The sequence below is a fragment of the Poecilia mexicana genome, unplaced genomic scaffold, assembly GCF_051168715.1.
Source record: "Poecilia mexicana isolate PSO_F unplaced genomic scaffold, ASM5116871v1 scaffold_18, whole genome shotgun sequence".
Taxonomy (NCBI): Eukaryota; Metazoa; Chordata; class Actinopteri; order Cyprinodontiformes; family Poeciliidae; genus Poecilia; species Poecilia mexicana.
The window spans coordinates 1,682,084-1,702,505 of NW_028263387.1; the positions used below are offsets into that span (position 1 = coordinate 1,682,084).

The 20,422-nt window shown below is 37.8% G+C and overlaps 1 protein-coding gene across 2 annotated transcripts in view; it reads left to right on the top strand.

Moving 5' to 3' along the window:
- Positions 1-20,422, top strand: part of LOC106910651 (excitatory amino acid transporter 3) — a 40,476-nt gene that overhangs the window by 15,617 nt on the left and 4,437 nt on the right. For both annotated transcript variants that reach the window (XM_088015402.1, XM_088015403.1), the window contains exons 3-8: positions 11,373-11,465; positions 12,240-12,354; positions 12,778-12,820; positions 12,973-13,068; positions 13,159-13,343; positions 17,896-18,003. In XM_088015402.1, the coding sequence (XP_087871528.1) occupies positions 11,373-11,465; positions 12,240-12,354; positions 12,778-12,820; positions 12,973-13,068; positions 13,159-13,343; positions 17,896-18,003 (640 nt within the window). The remainder of the gene's footprint in view (positions 1-11,372; positions 11,466-12,239; positions 12,355-12,777; positions 12,821-12,972; positions 13,069-13,158; positions 13,344-17,895; positions 18,004-20,422) is intronic.

Below are 20,422 nucleotides of genomic sequence, written 5' to 3' on the forward strand. Positions count from 1 at the left end.
CTTGAAAATAAGATAAGATGTGTATCTCAACGGGGTTTACCTGATAAAATAAAATAAATAAAATAAAAAAATAAAATAATAATATTTGTCAAATATTGGTCAACAATTTTTAATATTTGTCGATAAACAAGGAGCAAAGAAGAGACACCTCTCCTTTACCATATAGGTGACTTAAAATAATGTTTTCTAATGGAGACAAAGAGGGTAGATAAAGATTATTGTGTTGCTTTGATAAAATAAAACTCTGAACTTGAACGTAGTTATAGAAATATTTTGTAGGAATATCATGTTTGTTTTTAATTTCTTCAAGTTACATAAATACCTTCCCTGAAAAAAGATCAGACACTTTAGTTATATTCTTAGCAGTTTAAATCCTGCTCTACATGGATGAACATTACATCGGATAGTTGTTGCATTTCTCCCAAATAATCAAGTGTTTTTTGCCAGATCATCATTGTATTTTTCAGAAATGGGTATTTTGTTTGCTTAATTAACATTTTCCTGCCTGATGAGTACATGTACAAGTCTATAGCAATAGAGATCCAGTGGGACACAATAGTAACCCATGCTGGGGGCTGTCTGGCAGTAAATTAAAACATTGCTGCCCTGATCTGGGTTGAAATAACATAATAGGTTTGATAATTGTTAACACCCTCTGTCATATGGCTGATATAAGACAGACAGTTTCATTCTCGGGCGTTTACCATTTAAGTGAAGTTGGAAAAAGTTATATTTAGCTCCTTAAAGAAGAAGGGGAGTGAGGAAATTGAAACTGATTGGAAAACATATAAGAATTGTGGCAATATTGTAATTTTTATAATATTGATGTGACCAATTAAGGAGATGAGTAGCATCTTTAACTATTAAACTTTTAAAGCTAACATACTTAGACACTTCTGATCTGGAATAGATTATTCATCTCTGATGCTACGTTGCATCACTATAAATCGGAATCTGAAAAGTTGTTGGCATTATTATCCCAGCTGATGGATCCTTGTAAGCCACACAAAAAGGCAGGTGCTCTAGGACAAAAAAGTGAAAGAAAACAGAAGGTTAAAATAATAACAAATATTGTAAATGTGATAGGAGTTTATTTCTAATGCATTCCAGATGCAAACATATTTTTAAATCTCTCATTGCTGAGGTTTCAATTCAGATAAAGATTTCACAAATCACAAACTAGGTTTGAAATATTCTCCCATTAGCGTAGATTAGAATAATCTACTCCAGATTTGAAGTGTCGATGTATGTTCGTTTTTAAAGCAGAACAAATGATTTCTTAACATTTATATGTTAAATATAATTTCCATGATTAGTTACTTATTTACAGTCATATGTCAAGTCATATGTTAAGTATAATTTACATGATTATTATTATTCACCGAATTTAACTTGATTGTACACAATTCCAAAAGGTGACGTGAAAAATAATTAAATTCAAAGCTTTATGTATGATTTATTTTGGAGAGAGGAAGTCTTTTATTTTGAAGAATGCTTAACAGGATCTAGTTTTGTCTTTTGCCACTATCGAGCCTTCTGTTGATTTCGGTTGCTTGGTTACGAACAGCCGTTGCCGTTGTTCAGCAAGTGTACTGTTAAAACAAATCTGAACAGAAACTGTTCAGCAAATACATCTGAGCCTCCGTTATAATCTCCCTTTAGCCATTTCCCAAATCAGAAGCTACAATCGGAAGCCAACTTGAGCTTCGATCCAGACAGTCAGGAACGCCGCTACAGCTAGAGGACCGGACTGACGTTTCCTTCGGTGCAGTCCAGTTCTGTTTAGGATCCTGCTCAGAGTACGCATGCTATTAATGGTTTTAACCACAGTGCAAAGCAGCATCCGTATCTCTACATGTTGTAGACCAAACATGAAAGGAAACCTGACCAATTCATGTTAGCCACTGTACTAGCCTAGCATAATACCGCCACTTCCTGGACCTAAAATTATCATGTTTTAACAAGATAAATCACGTTTTAACGAGATAACTATCACGTTTTAACGACATATGTATCACGTTTTAACGAGATAACTATCACGTTTTAACGACATACGTATCACGTTTTAACGACATACGTATCACGTTTTAACGAGATAACTATCACGTTTTAACAACATACGTATCACGTTTTAACGACATACATATCACGTTTTAACGACATACATATCACGTTTTAACGAGATAACTATCACGTTTTAACGACATACGTATCACGTTTTAACGAGATACTATCACGTTTTAACGAGATACGTATCACGTTTTAACGACATACGTATCACGTTTTAACGACATACGTATCACGTTTTAACGAGATACTATCACGTTTTAACGAGATACGTATCACGTTTTAACGACATACGTATCACGTTTTAACGACATACTATCACGTTTTAACGAGATACTATCACGTTTTAACGAGATACGTATCACGTTTTAACGACATACGTATCACGTTTTAACGACATACGTATCACGTTTTAACGACATACGTATCACGTTTTAACGAGATACTATCACGTTTTAACGAGATACGTATCACGTTATAACGTGATAGCGCTCGAAATTTTTTTTTTTTCCTGCGTGATAGCAATGCGCTTCCGTAGCAAACAAAAAAAGAGATGCAAAAAGAAAAAAATGTATAAACAAGTGTTCCAGACCACTAGAGCTTTGTGTCCGAGTTCAGGGTCTTTCATCCTTTCAAGCTTATTCTGTCATGGGCTTGAGAAACGACCAGGTCTACGGAAGAGGGTTGTTATGCCCAGAAACGAATTCCTGCCCAAAATTGCATCCCCTCTCGCGAGCGCGCATCGCTCTAAAGTCTCGCATATTGACGAGAAACCGGACTGAAATATGACCGAAGAGGAAATTTTAAAGATATTTGTAACATTATCACGTTTCTTAACCATGTAATCCCTAAAATGGTGGGTTTTGTGTCGCAAATTACTTGAAATAAATACGATTTATACACCTTTATTGACACATATGAGTCGAATATTCAGTCCGTATCTGTTGAAAACGTTCTCCGCAAATGGTTTGAAATTCTCTGCTTTATCTTTTGATACCATAATAGCTTAAAAGCATTACAAAACAGAGGCCCATTATGTAGAACATTTTACATCATGCTTAACTTTCTAGTTTGTTAATGTAGAAGGGATGCATTTTAATTTATGAGCCTAAAAATATTTGCATCCATCCTGTTGATATAAAAATTATAGCATTAGCTCAGAGAACAAGTGTCATTACGTAGAAAAGGTGAAATCCTTTCAGCTCTTTATTTCTCCAAGTTAGCACAGGGATGCATTTTTTGGCAATTTGCTTTTCCAGCCTGCCAAAATATGCATCCCCTCTTTATTCTCTTCAAATATTGTCCTACTGATTTAAAACTTCTACCAGCAGATCATGTAACTACTCTGGTTATGCAGAAAAAGTTAGTTCACTCTTAACTCTTTAATTCTTAAAATTAGCACAGGGATGCATTTTTGGGCAATATGGATTTCCAGCCTGCCAAAATATGCATCCCCTCTCTATTTTCCCCAAATATTATCCTATTGATATAAAACTCATACCAGTAGTTTACAGAACTACTCTGATTATGTAGAAAAATATATTTCACACTTAACTTTTTTTTTCTTAAAGTTAGCACAGGGATGCATTTTTGGCAACATACATGCCTTATTTATTGTCCCCCATATATGAAACTTATGTATTACATATAATTTTCATGTAGGATGGTCAGTTATGATATTTTTTATATCGGTACAAAAGTCATGTTTATTATCACTGTTGCTGAGGAAATAAATCTGACATGCAACCTTGCTAAATGTAAAGCATATACAAACAATTTTTATTTTGGTTTAACATAAAAATTAAAAAAAAAATTAACTTCAATAAAATGGTATTCATAACAGTAACTTTTGGAAAATCAATTACTTCAAGCAAAAATTGTGTAAAAACTGCAAATGAACTGAACTGTAGTAATTAAAGAAGAGTGTTGGTGCAAAAAATAAAATCTATAAGCACCTTGCAGAGCAGAAGTCTGTGCCGGTTTGTGGGAAATTAACACAGCCTTGGTGGTACCACCAGTTGCATCTGTCACATGCGATTTGTAAATAAAAAAATCAGAATTGTCAAATAACATAAATAATATTTTGAGTTCATTATTTTTTTACTAAAGGTGATATTGGGTTTAGTCAACATAAAGCTTCTTCTTAATTATCAATATTTGTTTGTTAGCTCATTATTTCAGAAGGTGAAAGGTTGTATTTGTGTTTCAAATTTATATTGAAATGATGTATTGATGAAAAATGCTGTGATTTTTAAAGTCACATTTACACTACAAAAGAAAAATGAAAATGTCACCAGTAGAAAAGAAACATACTTTCTTTTCAGACTCGTTTTCCGTAAAATGTATCAATTTCAGCACATGTATTGTGGAATAATGAAGTAAAAGTTTTTTGGCTAAAATAGAGAGGAAGTACAAGTACGGTGAAACATGGAATAAAGATGGGCAATATGGACTGATAGTTTCATCAAAATTCTTTGATTTTCTATTTTATTAACAGAAAATGTAACAAAAATAACTATTCATTAATATTTTCTGATATATTTCTGAGAATTTTTGTCTCAGCAAACAGAAACAATCACTGCTAAAGAATAATATAAATACTTTTTTTTTTTAACAAAATCTTTCTTACTGTTTATTCAATGTCACATGCTGTTCTTATTTTTTCTTTAATTATGTAAAGCACCTTGAAATGCCTTGCTGCTGAAATGTGCTATACAAATAAAATTTGAGTGATTGAAATACATGCAATACGAATGAGTAGTACACTGGTAATATAGACAAGTATGAATGTGTCGAACAATCAATTCAGATACATTCATATTTAATGATGCTCTCAATAAATAAAAATAAAATGAAAAATTGTAATAAGGGGAACCATTTACAATCACAATACAGACAATTTTGTCAACATTATTAAGTGTGATTTATTATAACAATAAATAAAAATGTTGAACATGACTTTTGTACCGATATAAAAAAATATAACTGACCATCCTACATGAAAATCATATGTAATACATAAGTTTCATATATGGGGACAATAAATAAGGCATGTATTGTCATGAAATGGTGTAGTTGGTGGTGAGGAGAGACGCTGAGACCCAGGTTATGGTGATGATGATGATGAGTTTAATGAAGAAAATGCTCACAAGCAGTCCAGGAGAGGCAGCACAGCAGGAAACAAGCACACAGCTAAATGCCGGTAGCAACTGACAATAAGGACAAAACGAGAGAAAGCACAAACCAGGACTTGGCAGTTCCACTGGAGAGTGCAGCATACCAAGGACCCAATGAAGAACATAGACAACAGGTGGGACTAAATACACACAGGGGTAATCAAGGGAACGAGACACACCTGGGAACAATCAACGGGGGAAGACGCAGAGACAGAGACTCAGGGAACAGGATAACAAACACAGAAATAAACACACAGAAACACGGATCATGATTGAAATACTATGATTGAAATACTTTTAACTCTTTAATTCTTAAAATTAGCACAGCGATGCATTTTTGGGCAATATGGATTTCCAGCCTGCCAAAATATACACCCCCTCTCCATTTTCCCCACTGTATTTTACGGCCACGGTAAAATACAGTGGTGAAATAAATATACCTTCAAATAGTAGCGTTCCAGTATTTTTACAGTAAATTTAGTTTTACTACTGCATTCACTTTATGAGTAAGCTACTGCCAAGAAAACTGTAATGATACTTTGTAAAGTACAGTCTTAGTTTTACAATAGAACATTAATACCTGACCCAGTGTAGGCTTCTTAGAAGTGCTACAATTGGTGCGGTTCTAAAATGCATAATCTACATCAATGGTTCTTAACCTTTTTTGAGGTACCTAACCCACCAGTTTCATATGCGCAGTCACTGAACCCTTCTGTAGTGATAAATAAAATTAGATCCCCCCCCCCAAATTCAAGACATAGGGGTGACCCAACTAGAGTCTAGTTGGGTCACCCCAAGATCACTAAGTCTTCTTAAAAGGTAGAGTCTCTGAGAACAGTTCTTCAAAATATAGTCAGTGTTTTCAGCAAAGATGAGCTGACTGTCCAGGAATGACCCAAGGTATTTAAAATTTTCCACAGTTTCAACAGGTTGGCCATCGAGAGAAACTGGAACCACTTTAAGGTCTTGTTTAGATTATTTAATTAGCTCTACATTCTTAAGAGAATGAAAAATTAATGATAAATAATAAAGACTTTGCAGTATTCTCATTTAGTAATGTAATTATATTAGTTGTGTTACCACCCCCACGCCACTAGAGGCAGTAGCAACCCCTAAAAGATGCAACTAAGGAGCAGATTTAGAAGTATACCGAAAGCAACGGTGAGCTTTGCTGAAGTAATTAAAGACACAAGTTCAAATCCATGCTGAGAGTGGAACTCCTTCAATCAGTGCTTCTCCGCAGCACTGATTGGCTAAGCAATGTAACATGATCCTCTGCAGCAAGTGATGGCAAAGCGGGGCGTCATCACGACTTTACACAAGTGTGTCTTTACCTCCGGGGCAGAGGCTCCGCTGAACCCCTGAGACCGACTCATCGAACCCCTGGGGTTTGATCGAACCCTGCTTAAGAACCACTGATCTACATAATCAGAACTTCACATAACACAAAAGAGGATGCGATAAGTAACAGTCAGAACAGAATTTTTATTTAAAGGCACCACTCTGCCTCAAACCAAATATATTTCCAGTATATTCAAACATTCAAAACAAATAACACAAAACCATTCCTCAGAGAACTGGTAAAAAATAGGCCTTCAAAGTCAATATATAGTTTCACTAACACTGGAATAAAAATTGAAGACTTTCAGTTTACAGTGACATAAACTGGGTTTAACTTATTCATTTCTACAATCTTATGAACATAAAAACACAGTTCTTAAAGAAATATCTATGCTGTGGGTATCACTAAACAAATCAAAGAAAAATGACTTCCAAAATCTAAAATTCAACATGGCTGAAATAATGTGGAATTCTAGTATTAACAAGGTTTTAAAATGTGAACTATTAATGGTTTTCAAGAGTCCAAGTGGCACTTTATTAGATGCAGATGAAGGCACCGTCCAAGATGGAAAAAGAAAAGACAATACAATTTAGATCCTAAATAATATGGAAACAGAAAGATTTCAAAGGAAAGAAAAGAACAACTAACCTAAATGTGATGCCACTCAAAGTCCATCAGTTTTTTGATGAAGGTGGAAACCTGAACATTGACTGTCACTTTTTCCTTTGAATGGTCTTTCCTGTCTTTTTGGTTACCATCTTCCCATGACCAGCTTTTGTGCCCCTTTCTGGGTTAATCCCAATGAAGCGACTAAAAAACAAAAATGGGAAAATTCCTGAGAATACAAATAGTGTGGCATTTTGAATACAGCTGGTACAATATATAAATAAAGCTGTTTTTAATTACGTAAAGAGAAAACATCACCACCTTTGTGAAATGTTAATCATAACTTGCTTTAGAACTTTAAAACCATGTTATTGTAAAAAAAAATTATAGGAATGGTTTTACCGTTGAATGAACTCCAAAGTCTTGGCTGTCTCATGTTGATGTTGGAGGTTGAAGATGAAGAAGATGGATAACACTGTCCTGTCTGGAATGTTGGCTGGACCCTCTCAAAGACAATATGGCCTTCAATGCTGACCATGCAGAGAACTGCTTGCCACAGGGACTGTAATAAACCAAGTCCTTAATTGGAAGAACATAAAACAAATCCTCTTATTGATACAGTATGCATTTAAATGATCATCATAATAAAGAGTGTCCACTCTGCCAGGTAAAGTAAAAGCAAGGATCTTAACTCCTCAATTGTCATGCAAGACACATCAATGTTGAAAACTGTAGGCTGGATTAATTTACAGAAGTTGTAGAGAAATTCATGGTACTTTGCACTGAAGGTGAAGTGTGCTTTGGAAGTTCATCAAAAGCGACCTTGGATGGTCTTGTGATCACTGATGGTGAAGTGTCTTTGGTGCTGCTTTTGTTTTCACCAACATGTAGGAGGAAGGCTGTCCTGGTTGCACGGCAATGAGGAAGGCTTCAACACTGGCTTGCATCTTTGACATAATGATAAGAAGACGAATAATAAAAATTATTAAATATATTTAGCAGCACAGCTACATTCAGATAGCAAACAAAGCCAATGAGTAGGATCATTAGAATAACCACATACCTGTACATATCTGAAAACATGGTCCACAGTTTGACATGAGCTGTTTTGGATTCTTCTTGTGGCCTTTGGATGTAGGACGAAGCACATGAACCAACAGAAGAATGCCTGGTTTTCCCACCCGGGAGGAACAACAGGATAAATAGCAGACACATTAGGATAATAAATAAACATTTTAAAGAGAAGTGTGAGCACCATCACAGTCATTCAAAATATTTTTCACCACCTACAACATAAAGCATAAAAATGTCAGAAATAATTACCATGAACACAACTCAGACATTAGGCATTATAGAAATTAGTCAGCGTAATTAGTCATTCTGGAGAGGATTTCTTCTGCCAACCTGTCAGAAGAAATGTGTTGAAGTCATCATAACACGCTTCAGTCACCAACATGACATACTAATGAAGAAAAAAAGAGGAAGCCAATATGTCATTGTTTATTATCATTATTATTTATAGAGACAAAAACATTTTGGCTTAGCTTTGATCGCATAGATCAAACCACCAGCACAGCCACTCTCCCCATTATGCCGTCTATAGCCGAAAACTTCAAGAAAACGACTCCGCAGCTAAATAATGTTAACTCAAACGGCCTTTCTGACAGTTTTAATGTTCGTTTATAACCCGTGCTACACCTGCATGGCTAGCTTTAGCTGCTAACAAAAATAATAAACCAAGGGTACTCACGTCCAGTCCTCGAGAGCTACCGTCCTGCAACTTTTCGATGCATCTGTACTCCAACAGACCAGGATCAGCTCCGAACAGACCTGCTAACCAGCCATTCATTTGATTCAGGTGTGTTAATTGGCGCAGGGAAGCATCTGAAAGTTGCAGGATAGCAGCTCTCAAGGACTGGACTTGAGCTCCCCTGTACTGAACAGTCGTACCGCGATATCCAAACAAATAAACTTACGCTAAGCATAAGTTGATACTCTTGCGCAAACAGAAAGTTAATGCATTCATAAAAAATAATCAAAATCTAAAACATGATGGTCTTAACATGGAACTTACCTTGTTTTTGTTTTTTTAATAGATCTTTATCGAGATACAAAATACATAACAGTATAAAAGCAGCATACATTGTGGTATAATGTCCGCCAGGGAGTTACAAACATTGAGACAATACATCATCAGAACAAAAAGAGCATGTTTTAATAGCTTTGGGGAACTTACCTTGTTATGATAAGCTCCAGACAAGACGCCATACTACTGTCTCCAGGGCAAACACGTGACGTCACAGATGCGTTGCGATTGTGGGAGCAACTCTTTATCAAACACTATTTCTTTAGGGAAACTGACAAACCTATCTTTAAATTTGACTAAACAAGTGTATAATTAACATTGTATTTTTAACATACAACACCAACATTGGTAATCTAACATTTTTGATTATGCTATGTAGATTTTGATTCATTCCCTAAAAGATTTATTATGGAAAGTATTTTTGTCTTTCCATTTAATATTGTCTTTAAATGCCGGTTCTGTAAGATGCAAATACAAATAAAATGTCTTGCCTAGAAAAAAAAACTGTATTGCACAATTATTTTTGCGGTAGTTTACTGCCAGTCGTCAGTCTTGATTGTGACAATAGAAGAAGACATCAAATTGACAATATCCTACCGTATTTTGGAATAACAGTATGTTACTGCTGGAATTCCGCTGTAAATTTACAGCCATTTCTAAGAGTATAACTTAATTTTATTTTCTCTGTGCGTCTTGGGGAGCGATCGCCGTTTCTATGCAACAGTTAGCAACGACAGAAATGTCAACAATGGAGGGAGGAAGGACGTGCGCACTTTGTCGCTGGAAAAACAGGAACTATTTTGAGTTTCGTCGCCAAGTCCGATTATTATAAACGGCTTTGGGCTTGTTTTTTTCTAAAGTTGCTCTCAAATTTAATGAGTCGCGGTTTGCACTTTTGGGCTGTGTTTGAACGTGAAGTTGGGGTGGGAGGTCTAAAATCCTATTTAGAGTTTTCTAGACAATATTAGACCATACAAAAACACGCAAAAATTATTTTGTACTCTTATAACAATTAAACAATCTCCCCTTCAGTTCAACCTTATAAGTGGAGATACATTGTTGTAATAAAATAACTTGCAATTAAGTATTGGAAAAGCTCAATGTCATTTTCACAGGTGGCAGAGCGTTGTTAGTAGCTGCTGAAGGTAAATTTAAAAAAGTTACCTTTAATGTAACTTAGTTGTAACTTCATTTTATTAAGTTACAACTAATAAAATTAGTTAGATTACTTGATTACTTTCTAAATCAAGTAATCAATAATTTAAGTTACTTTTTTGAGGAGTAATCAGTAATCTGATTAAAGTTACTTTTTCAAAGTAACTATGCCATCACTGATGGTCATAAAGGGATGGACATGATCAGTAACAATACTCAGGTAGGCTTTTGCCTTGACACAACAATTAGCGCTCAGTTGATACTAATGGGCTCAAAGTGTGCCAGGAAAATATCCTGGCACACCACCAGCAGCCTGAACTGTTGATACAAGGCTGGATGGATCCATGCTTTCATGTTGATACCAAATTCTGGCCCTACCATCCAAATGTTGTAGCAGAAATTGAGACTCATCAGACCAGGTAACTTTTTCCCAAACTTCTATTGTCCACTTTTGGTGAGCCTGTGCGAATTGTAGCCTCCGTTTCCTGTTCTTAGTTGACAGAAGTGGCACCCGGTGCGGTCTTCTGCTGCTGTAGCCCATCCACCTCAAGGTTTGACATGTTGTGCATTCAGAGATGTTCTTCTGCGTACCTCGGTTGTAACGAGTGACAACCGTGGTATGCAGCTCGAACCAGTCTGGCCATTCTCTTCTGACCTCTGACATCAACAAGGCATTTGGGCCCATGGAACTGCTGCTCACTAGATATTTTCTCTTTTTTGTACCATTCTCTGTAAAAAATCCCAGTAGATTAGCAGTTTTTGAAATACTCAGACCACCCCGGCACCACTGCAGCCATGTCTACATGCCTAAATACATTGAGCTGCTGCCATGTGATTGGCTGATTCAACATTTGCATTATGAGCAGTTGAACAGATGCACCTAATAAAGTGGCCAGTGAGTGTATGTCTTTATGTTTGGTTGTGGGCTTGTTGTTAACAGGTGTTGCAGCCCTTGACTCTGAGGTGTCAGGAAAGATAGGTCTTCGGGCTGTTATCTATTACTTCTCAACAACCATCATTGCAGTTATTCTCGGTGAGTTACTATCTTCCTTCTCTAACAGGGTTTTTAAACCCCTAGTAGGCATGGACCAGTTTAAGAGTCTAATTAGTTAACCATACACAAATAATCCAAACTGTTAGAGTATTAACATAACATAACAAGCAAAAATAATTTATATTTGTTTAGAGTATTTTCCCAGCCAATTTTCAGCTTGTAGGTTGTAGTTTTACAGTATTATCCTAATAGGAGTGTTGAGTGGTGATCCCTGAGTTTCTTAGCTGTTTTCTTGCCACCGAAAATATTTTTTTACACAACCAAATAGGTCTTTTCTGTAATTATGACAAATAGTGTGGGAAGTGCAGCACTGTCTACTCTATCTATTCTGTACCTCATACACCCAGAGAAAAGTCTGCTCAACCCAGAACTTTATCTTGGATCTCATTAGAAGGACTTTAAAGTGTTGAAAATGTGGTTGTTTTTTATGCATATAAATGTAACTTTTCAATGCATCAGTATAACTTGATATCAATACTCGGCTCATGCCTACAGTCAACTTTGACTGTTGCCTTGGTAGTCGGTCTGTAGCCTTGACAAATAATGCTCTCAAAAAATAAGAATAACCGGCACCCCAAAAATATACAAAGTTTTTAATAAAGGCCAAAATATTTTTTTCTCTCATTAAAATGTATTCATATTTTTGTAGTCCTTCAGTACCAGGCACCCATTTACTCTTTCCCATTTTTATTTGCATTATAGTGTGCACACTTCTTTATTTCTCTTGTTAACTAATGATCTCACTCTTTGAAGGAATTATTTTGGTGATGACAATCAAACCGGGTGTGTCTCAAGAAGCTGAAAACATTGACAGAGCAGGGACCACCCCCAATGTTACTACTGTTGATACACTGCTGGACCTCCTTAGGTGAGTTTCTTAATATGTATAACTATAAATGTTTTGTGGCCCTTCCTAAACTCCCAGTTGGTCATGGCAGATGGTTGCTCACTCTAGGTTATGGTTCTGCTTGAGGTTTCTCCTTGTTAACGGGGAGTTATTCTTTCCACTGCTGCAACATGCTTGCCTTTATTTATTTTTTTTACATTAACTTATGCATACGAGTGAATATAGGTGGCTCCGCAAACTAAAAAAGTAGTTGTGCTAACTCTAAAGTTCTAATCATAAATATTAGTTCTGCTAACAATAAGCACAACACCAAAAATTTAATGAGAGAACAATAGGCTCTTCATGAAGATCCCACAAAAACTTTGGGGGTCTCAGAAATGTTGCAGTAATTGACATGTTGCTGAAGCAATTTATCTCTGTTTCTGGTACATTTTCTATCAACAGAAACATGTTTCCAGAAAACCTGGTGCAGGCTTGTTTTCAGCAGGTCAGCCACTTTTTGCATTCATTCCACACATTTCCACAAATGTTACAAAACATTTTAAATCTTTTCCATCATCATGCTATAGCGGGAAGGCTGAAGATGAACCCGTAAGAATGTGATACTAACATGTTTTATATTCCATGATTTCACTGTAGTACAAAACAAAGCGGAAAGAGCTGGAGCCAGGGAAAGTGTTGTCCAACACCACCACGATTCCACCTCTTGCTATTACAGTCATGACAGTCGTAGAGGTAGGTGAGCCCTTTGAGTTTATTGACAGCATATGATGGGAAAACCCTGGAGGGATTTGATCTCAGTGTTATGGGGGCTTGTCTTTCCAGAACATCACTAGGGAGTATAAAATCGTTGGAGCATATTCAGATGGAATAAACGTACTGGGCCTCATCGTATTCTGTGTGGCTTTTGGACTTGTTATTGGAAAGATGGGAGACAAAGGCAGAATACTCCTGGAATTCTTCGATGCCCTGAATGAAGCCACCATGAAACTAGTGCAGATAATTATGTGGTATGTGTTCATGATTAATTTACTCTTTTTATTTTTTTAACCCTTGTGTCTACAATTGGGGTCCAACCGACTAGCTGTCTAGCTTTTTTTAGTGATTATAGTTAGATTAGTTTTCTTTAATCCTTCTAGTTATTCCTTATTTCAGCCTCCCTGTATTGTTTCTAGTAATATTTCTTAGTTATTTCATCATCCTAGATTCAGTTATTCTTACATATCTGAGTCTATGTATATATTTCTTTAGTGGTTCCAGTTAAGTCTTTCTAGCTCTCCCCGGAGTGTTTCTAGTTTTCTTATTTTGTCACGTTAGGTTTAGTTAGTCTTTTTGTCTGAATCTATGTCCATCTTCCTTTAACGATTCTAGTTACGTTTTTTCTTTATTTAGTCCTTTTAGTTACTCTAGCTCTACGTTCCTTAGTTCTTATTGCTAGATCAGCCTTGTTAGGCTTATTGCTAGGTTATTGCTAGATCAGCCTTGTTAGGCTATTTCTTAGTTATTAGGCCTGAGCAGCTCAACGCTGTGAAGGCCTATTGCAATCATAGTGTTTATTTTTTCTTTCTCGAAGCAAATGAATTGGCTCTTTGGGGGCTTTATCATATTCAAAAACTCACCAAACTTGGCGGACAATTTACATATTTTAAGGTTGTTGCAAAAATCGCACAAGAAACGGCTCACCAGCGCCACCTGGAAACCCTCCACATTGACCTTACTTCATAGTAGAGACATTCAATTTTGTACACTTGTATAGCTCCCCAAGACACACAGAAAATTCAATTAATGTCATAGTGCAAGTCAAACAGGAAGTTGGTCAATTTGGACTGAAGTTCCAATTTTGACCCCATTTTGGCCGATTACAGCCTTTGCATTTGATCAGACTCCTCCTAGGGAATTCAATCGATCAGCTTCAAACTTGGTCAGATTGTTCATAAGGTATAGCTGATTAAAAGTGATCAAAATGGTGAGTTTCTGTGCTCACCATTTGACTCCGTTACTAGGAGTCAAAGTTTGCTTACTCGCCATGAAACACTAAACTATTATGTCTCCTACACAAAACTCACACAGGCACCAAACTTTCAGCCAGCAGGCAGCATAGACAGACTTTATCATCATGTTATTGATGTCACTTGGCACAGGTTTAAAGCTATATAAATCAAAGAGTAAAAGTAAGACATCCATCAGAAAAAACAGATGACTTCCTGTTGGAAGTGGGCGCGACTTAGTTGATGTCACCAGTTGACCATGTGAATGTGATGAGGGCTAGTCTATAATGAGACATTGAAAGTCTGATGCAGCTGTGATCTTGCATGTCGAAGTTATTGCACCGTGATGTTTCATGGCGAATAGTCAAAGTTTGAGACTTAGCCACACCCACATGCTTTGTTGTATGAGAAATCCTTTGATAACTTTTGACCTTCAATGCCTCAAGAGTGCGCTGAGTGATTTTGAAGTCTATATCTCAAAAGCTGTCGGACGAGTTCAATCAGATACGACAGCTATAAAAATGACATGATGGCGGCTTCGATCCAAAATGGGCGACTTCCTGTTGGGTTTGGATCAGGGCTCCAAGAGACTTTTTTTAATGTCTTAACAAGATACATATGTGTACCAAGTTTCATAATTCTGAGTTATAGCATGGCTTGGCGCTAAACATTTAAATTATTATAGGGGGTGCTGCAGAGAAATTAGGCCACGCCCACCAACAATTGTGGATTCCTATTGAGGGGTGGATAAGGAACCATCCCAGTGAGTTTGGTGCAGCTCAACTTGAAACTGTGGAACTCAGAGCCAAACGTACAGCAACGCCGCTACAGGTCACTTCGCCACATTGCCACGCCCACTTAGGGCCACCGAAATCAGTCAAGTTTGGAATCCACATCACACTAACATATCTTCTGTCTCTGGACAAAGTTTCATGTTGATTAGATTAAAGGGGTGAGATAGAGACCGTTCAGAGTAAAACATGACACTTCTGTTCTCAGGGGCGTGACTTAAGTCACTTTTACTCATGTTGAACTTTAACAAACTCTTCCTAAGGATTTCATCCTATCAGCTTCATTCTTGGTCAGGATGCAGTTAAGGCATGGGGGTTTAAAAGTTATCAATAAAATTGACTTTCGTATATGTTTGGGGGTGTGGCGTACTCGCCAAAACAAACGAAATGCTATAACTTTCACATAAAACACTGAGTTGGCACCAAACTTGGCATGAGTGGATGCCTGACAATCCTATGTCACCATAGTCTGATGTCATCTAAGCCTCGCCTCCTCAGAACAGGAAGTGACTTTTTTTCTTGAAAAGCTCCATCTCTTCCTCTCTTCACCTAATGAAGATGGTCTTGTGTCAGATGACAGATAACAAGTTGGTCTCACTTGCTTCAAGAAGGTTCAGTGGAGGGTGTGGCTGTGGCGGCACGGTGAAGTGATAGGTCACGCCGCAGCCATACGTTTGGCTCTAGATTCCACATGTTTTGACTGAGCTGCACCAAACTCACTGTGATTCATTCTTGTCCAACCCCCGACAGGAATGCAGTCCAATATTTGGTGGACGTGGCCTAATTCCTCCACAGTGCCCCCCTAGAATATTTTGGAACTTGGTACACATGTGTATCTTGTCAGGACCAAACAAAAAAGTCTCTAGGAGCCATGGTCCAAACCCAACAGGAAGTCGGCCATTTTGGATCAAAGCCGCCATTTTGTCTGTTTTATTGACATCGTGTCTGAGCGAACTTGTCCAACAACTTTCGAGACTTCAAACTCAGTCAGCACAGTCTTGAGGCATTGAAGGTCAAAAGTTATCAAAGGAATTTTTGTACGACAAAGCATGTGGGTGTGGCAAAGCCTCAAATCTGGCCATTCGCCAACAAAATCAAGGTGGATTAACTTCTCTGCTAGCTCCCAGCTGCATCAAAGTAAAACCCCACCCATTTCGTGCTGGAAGGGGGCAGGGTTACTATTTGTCTTCTTTTTACTCTGTGGTTCATGCAGATTTCAACCTGACAATCCTATGTCGCCATAGTCTGATGTCATCTAATTAATTAAACACAGATTTCAACCTGTGTTTAATGAATTAGAATAACATGATGATAAATCCTTCTTTCAACACTGATTGTTGACGAGAACATGTGGGCGTGGCTAAATGCCGAATTCTAATCCCTTGCAGTTTGCATACGGTTGTCTTTAAATCAAGCATGCATCATCCTATTTGCACTAAGCTTGACCTTTGTTAAACTCTAAAGAACCCAATAGCTTGACATTGCAATCCAACTCCACTGCGCCTTCTGGGTTATTCCAACAGCTATGTCTCCCTAATACATCAGCTGATGTGCACCAAATTTTTTGTGCATCATCAGGGAGCGTTACTGAACACATCGCCTAGAGCAGTGGTCCCCAAAGTCGGTACTCGAGGGCCAGCATCCTTCACGTTTTAGGTCTCTCCCTGGTTTAGGGCACCTGGATCAAATGATGGCTCATTAGAAGGCCAAAGAAGAACATTGACATGCTGAAAAGGTTGTTACTACCACCAGGGAGAGAACCAAAACATGTAGGATGCCGGCCCTCAAGGACCGACTTTGGGGATCACTGGACAAGAGGACGGGCGCGGGAACTGCGTTAGTGGTGGTGGGCAGGCAGCGTTGCTGGAACTCCCGCGGTTGCCGCAAGGCCAGAGCGACGCTTAACTACGAGGGTGTCCAACGCCTCTTGCGGTTTTAATTCCTGTTTAGGTTTGTTTATGGTTTTGCTCATGTCTTTTTCTCTTCTAGCTTATCAGGTTTTCTTTAATCTTAGTGTTTCCTTACTGTTAGAAGTATTTTCAGCTCCCTGGTGTTTCCTCCCTTTTGTATTCCTCAGTATATTTTCTTAGCCTCCCTGCGTCACATTATCTCCGCCCCTCAGCTAGCTCCTGTGTCAACTACTTAAATTACACTTGCTGCATAGTGATGTTCTGCAGAAAGTCTGTATTGCTACTAGTGCTCTTAATATCTTGTGAGAAAAAAATTAAAGTTCCACCGAATGGATTCAATTTGTGTAAATGGAAGTGTTTGTATTCTCAATTTTGTACCTTTTTTTTGTTGTTTTGTTTTTGTTGGTAAACAGAAGTTTACACTTGCAATCAGTTATCTCATCTAGCTAGGTATATTATTCCATTTGCTACTTCCCAGTATTTAAACTTCTCTATCTCAGTCACAACTTGCCAGTCCATCTCATCACTTTGCTCATCACTCTTCTTGTCACTACCCTTGTTACCCTTGTGTCTCCAGTGTGCTTTGTTTTGGATTTCCTTGTAACCCTGGATTTTGGATTTTGCTAGTTGATTTTCTTCATTAAAATATTCACAGTATACTACATCTACTGCGATTGGGTCCACTCCTACACACATCATGACAGACAGACCGATTCCAGACTACAGTACATGGATACAATTTGAAAAATATTTCTGATGCTATTAAGGCTGTCTGTGGCATCTATAGTGAAATATTAGGGGTACCATTGATTTTTGTATGTGCATATATTCCCTGTTCTTATGTTTCCAGTTCTAACTGTGTGTACTTTTCAGCTACATGCCGTTTGGTATCCTGTTCCTAATTGCTGCAAAGATCATTGAGGTGGAAGACTGGGAGATCTTCAGGAAGATGGGTCTTTATATGGTGACTGTACTGAGTGGGTAAGCTAGCTCATTACTCTGAATCCGCCTCTTCCAGACACCAGGATTTATGGCTGACATTTGGGTTGACTCTCCCTTCAGTGATGGAGTAAAAGCTGAGTTCTTGGTGGGCCCTGATAAGGGCCAAGGACATTTAAAACTGCTCAACCTGCAGATGCAGTAATGACCGCTTCTAAATCTAAGTGACACAGTTAGAGTGCACTGTAAATCTTCTCTTGTTAGGTCAGAGGGTAAGTCAAAGGTTCCAAACAATTCAGACTTCAATATAGCACTAACACCACTGTGTTGTTAACACAACACAGTTGTGTTAATAAGGTCTTAATAAGGCAAAAATGCATTCAATTAATTCTGCTCACTTACCTTGAACAACTGGAGCTCAGTCATCATTAAACTCTGGGACATTAAATCAGTTTTTAAAAGCACAAGCAAAAACCGCTGTGTCAAGATCAGGGTGCCAGTGTCCAACAACTTATGCATCCCTCCTGGTATCAGACGGCTGAATTACCTCCTCACATCAGGATCTCTCCTGGGAAGCTGAAATACTGCATGTTGAGGTGGGAGAGCACCTCAAACATCAAATCAACAACTTCTTAGTTTCTCTGGCAGTTAATAGTCACCTGAAACAATCTGCTATGTTAATATAAAAAACACATTTATTCACCTAAATCAAGTGTTTCATATTCCAGACCTCAGAGCCTGCTGTCCTCCTGTCCAGAGTGAATTACTTTCTGAGCTTTCAGTCAAGATATGAAACTTTCAGATATCTCTCTGCTTCAGCACATCTAGCTCCAATGAGCTCATCACCAAAGCTATACCAGTGGTCCTTGAGCAGGAGGTGTGTGTTGTACGCCATGAACAAGTCACCACCTCATTGCAGGGCAACACAAGCTGTTTCCTTAGCAAATATGCACAAATCCTTGTCTGTATCCTGATAATGTTGAAACCCCCCCACAATTTTGCAATTGCAGTGTTTCCATTAAATAAGAAATGAAATTAAAATTACACATGAATAAACTTGATCACAATATTCATAATTCAGTTATGGTGCTAGGTCTCATCATCTATCAACCAATCAGAGGAGACATGGGGGTCTTATTAAGGAGATAGAGCATCAAGCCCTGCCTACATTGGGGGCAGCTAGTATGCTGCGTTTTGGGGAAATCATAGTCTGTGATTTTACAGAAGCTATGGTTTAAACACGTTCAAATGACGCACAACTCTTTATGAGCTGTGTGATGCTGTGACAGCCAGCTGCACATTGTCTGTTAAACAGGGCTGGCCCAAGCCTCCATGGGGCCCAAAGCAAAATTTGGTTTTGGGGCCCTCTATTTCTACTTACAATGTAGACTGGCTGCAATTAGCAGTCCGATCATTAGATCATTCACACACCGGCTATAAACTTATTGCATCTCTGGCAGTGCTGTTTACATTATATACATGTATAATAGGATACATTTATTGGCCAACTGATTTATCAACCAGTTGATTTCTGGCTGCCGATATCCTTAATTTTGGAGGATCGTGATTGGCCGTTAAGCCCATCTTATCCCCTAATCTTATTCTCGTCAGCAAAGGTTTAAAAATCAGCCTATGTCCTCTTGTGCTCTGCAGTGAGAGGTGTGACTGACAGACTGACCCACCAGGTCAGATCTGCACGTTTGCAGTTAACAATGTTCACCCCACTGTTGCCAACTCAGAGACTTTCTTGCTATATTTAGCAACAACAACAGCCAAGCATAAATTTTTGGCTGTTGAACTGGACTGTTCCAGGTCGTTATCTAGCTAATTTTCTATTAGCAACTTTAAAAATCATTTACATTACATTGCCAAGACACATTAAAACAAACCTTTATCTTGGCTTTTTCTATTCTTCCTTTTTCTTTTCTCCCTCCCTGAAGGATAAGTAATTTTTTGAGACATTGTTTTGCTTTTTCTGACTGGAGCTTTGATGCACACTGCACATTGCATGGCAGCTCATGTTACTGGCGAAGTGTGCGGTACCTACCGTGGCCACCAGGGGCCCCAAGAGCATTTAATTTTTTTTCTTTTTATCCAATAAATAATCATTTCTAAATACTTGATCAAATATATTGTAAAAACAAATCACTTCATAGTGAAATTGTTTGTTTTTGATATTATAATGATTACTAAAAAACAAAAGTCAGCTCCACTGAGGGGGCCCCTTAGTGGCCCTGGGGCCCTAAGTGGCTGCTTAGTTTGCTTATGCCTTGGGCCGGCCCTGCTGATAAAACAAAAACAAACTATTATCCTCCTACTACTTCCTGTCATCTTTATGACGTCCAGTGGTAACAGCCACTTGTCGATCATTTGATTTTGTGTTGCCAAAAAAAGTGTTTCCATTTTAGTTTTGCGAAATATATCTATTTTGATATATGGCTGAAAAACCACCTCATCCTAG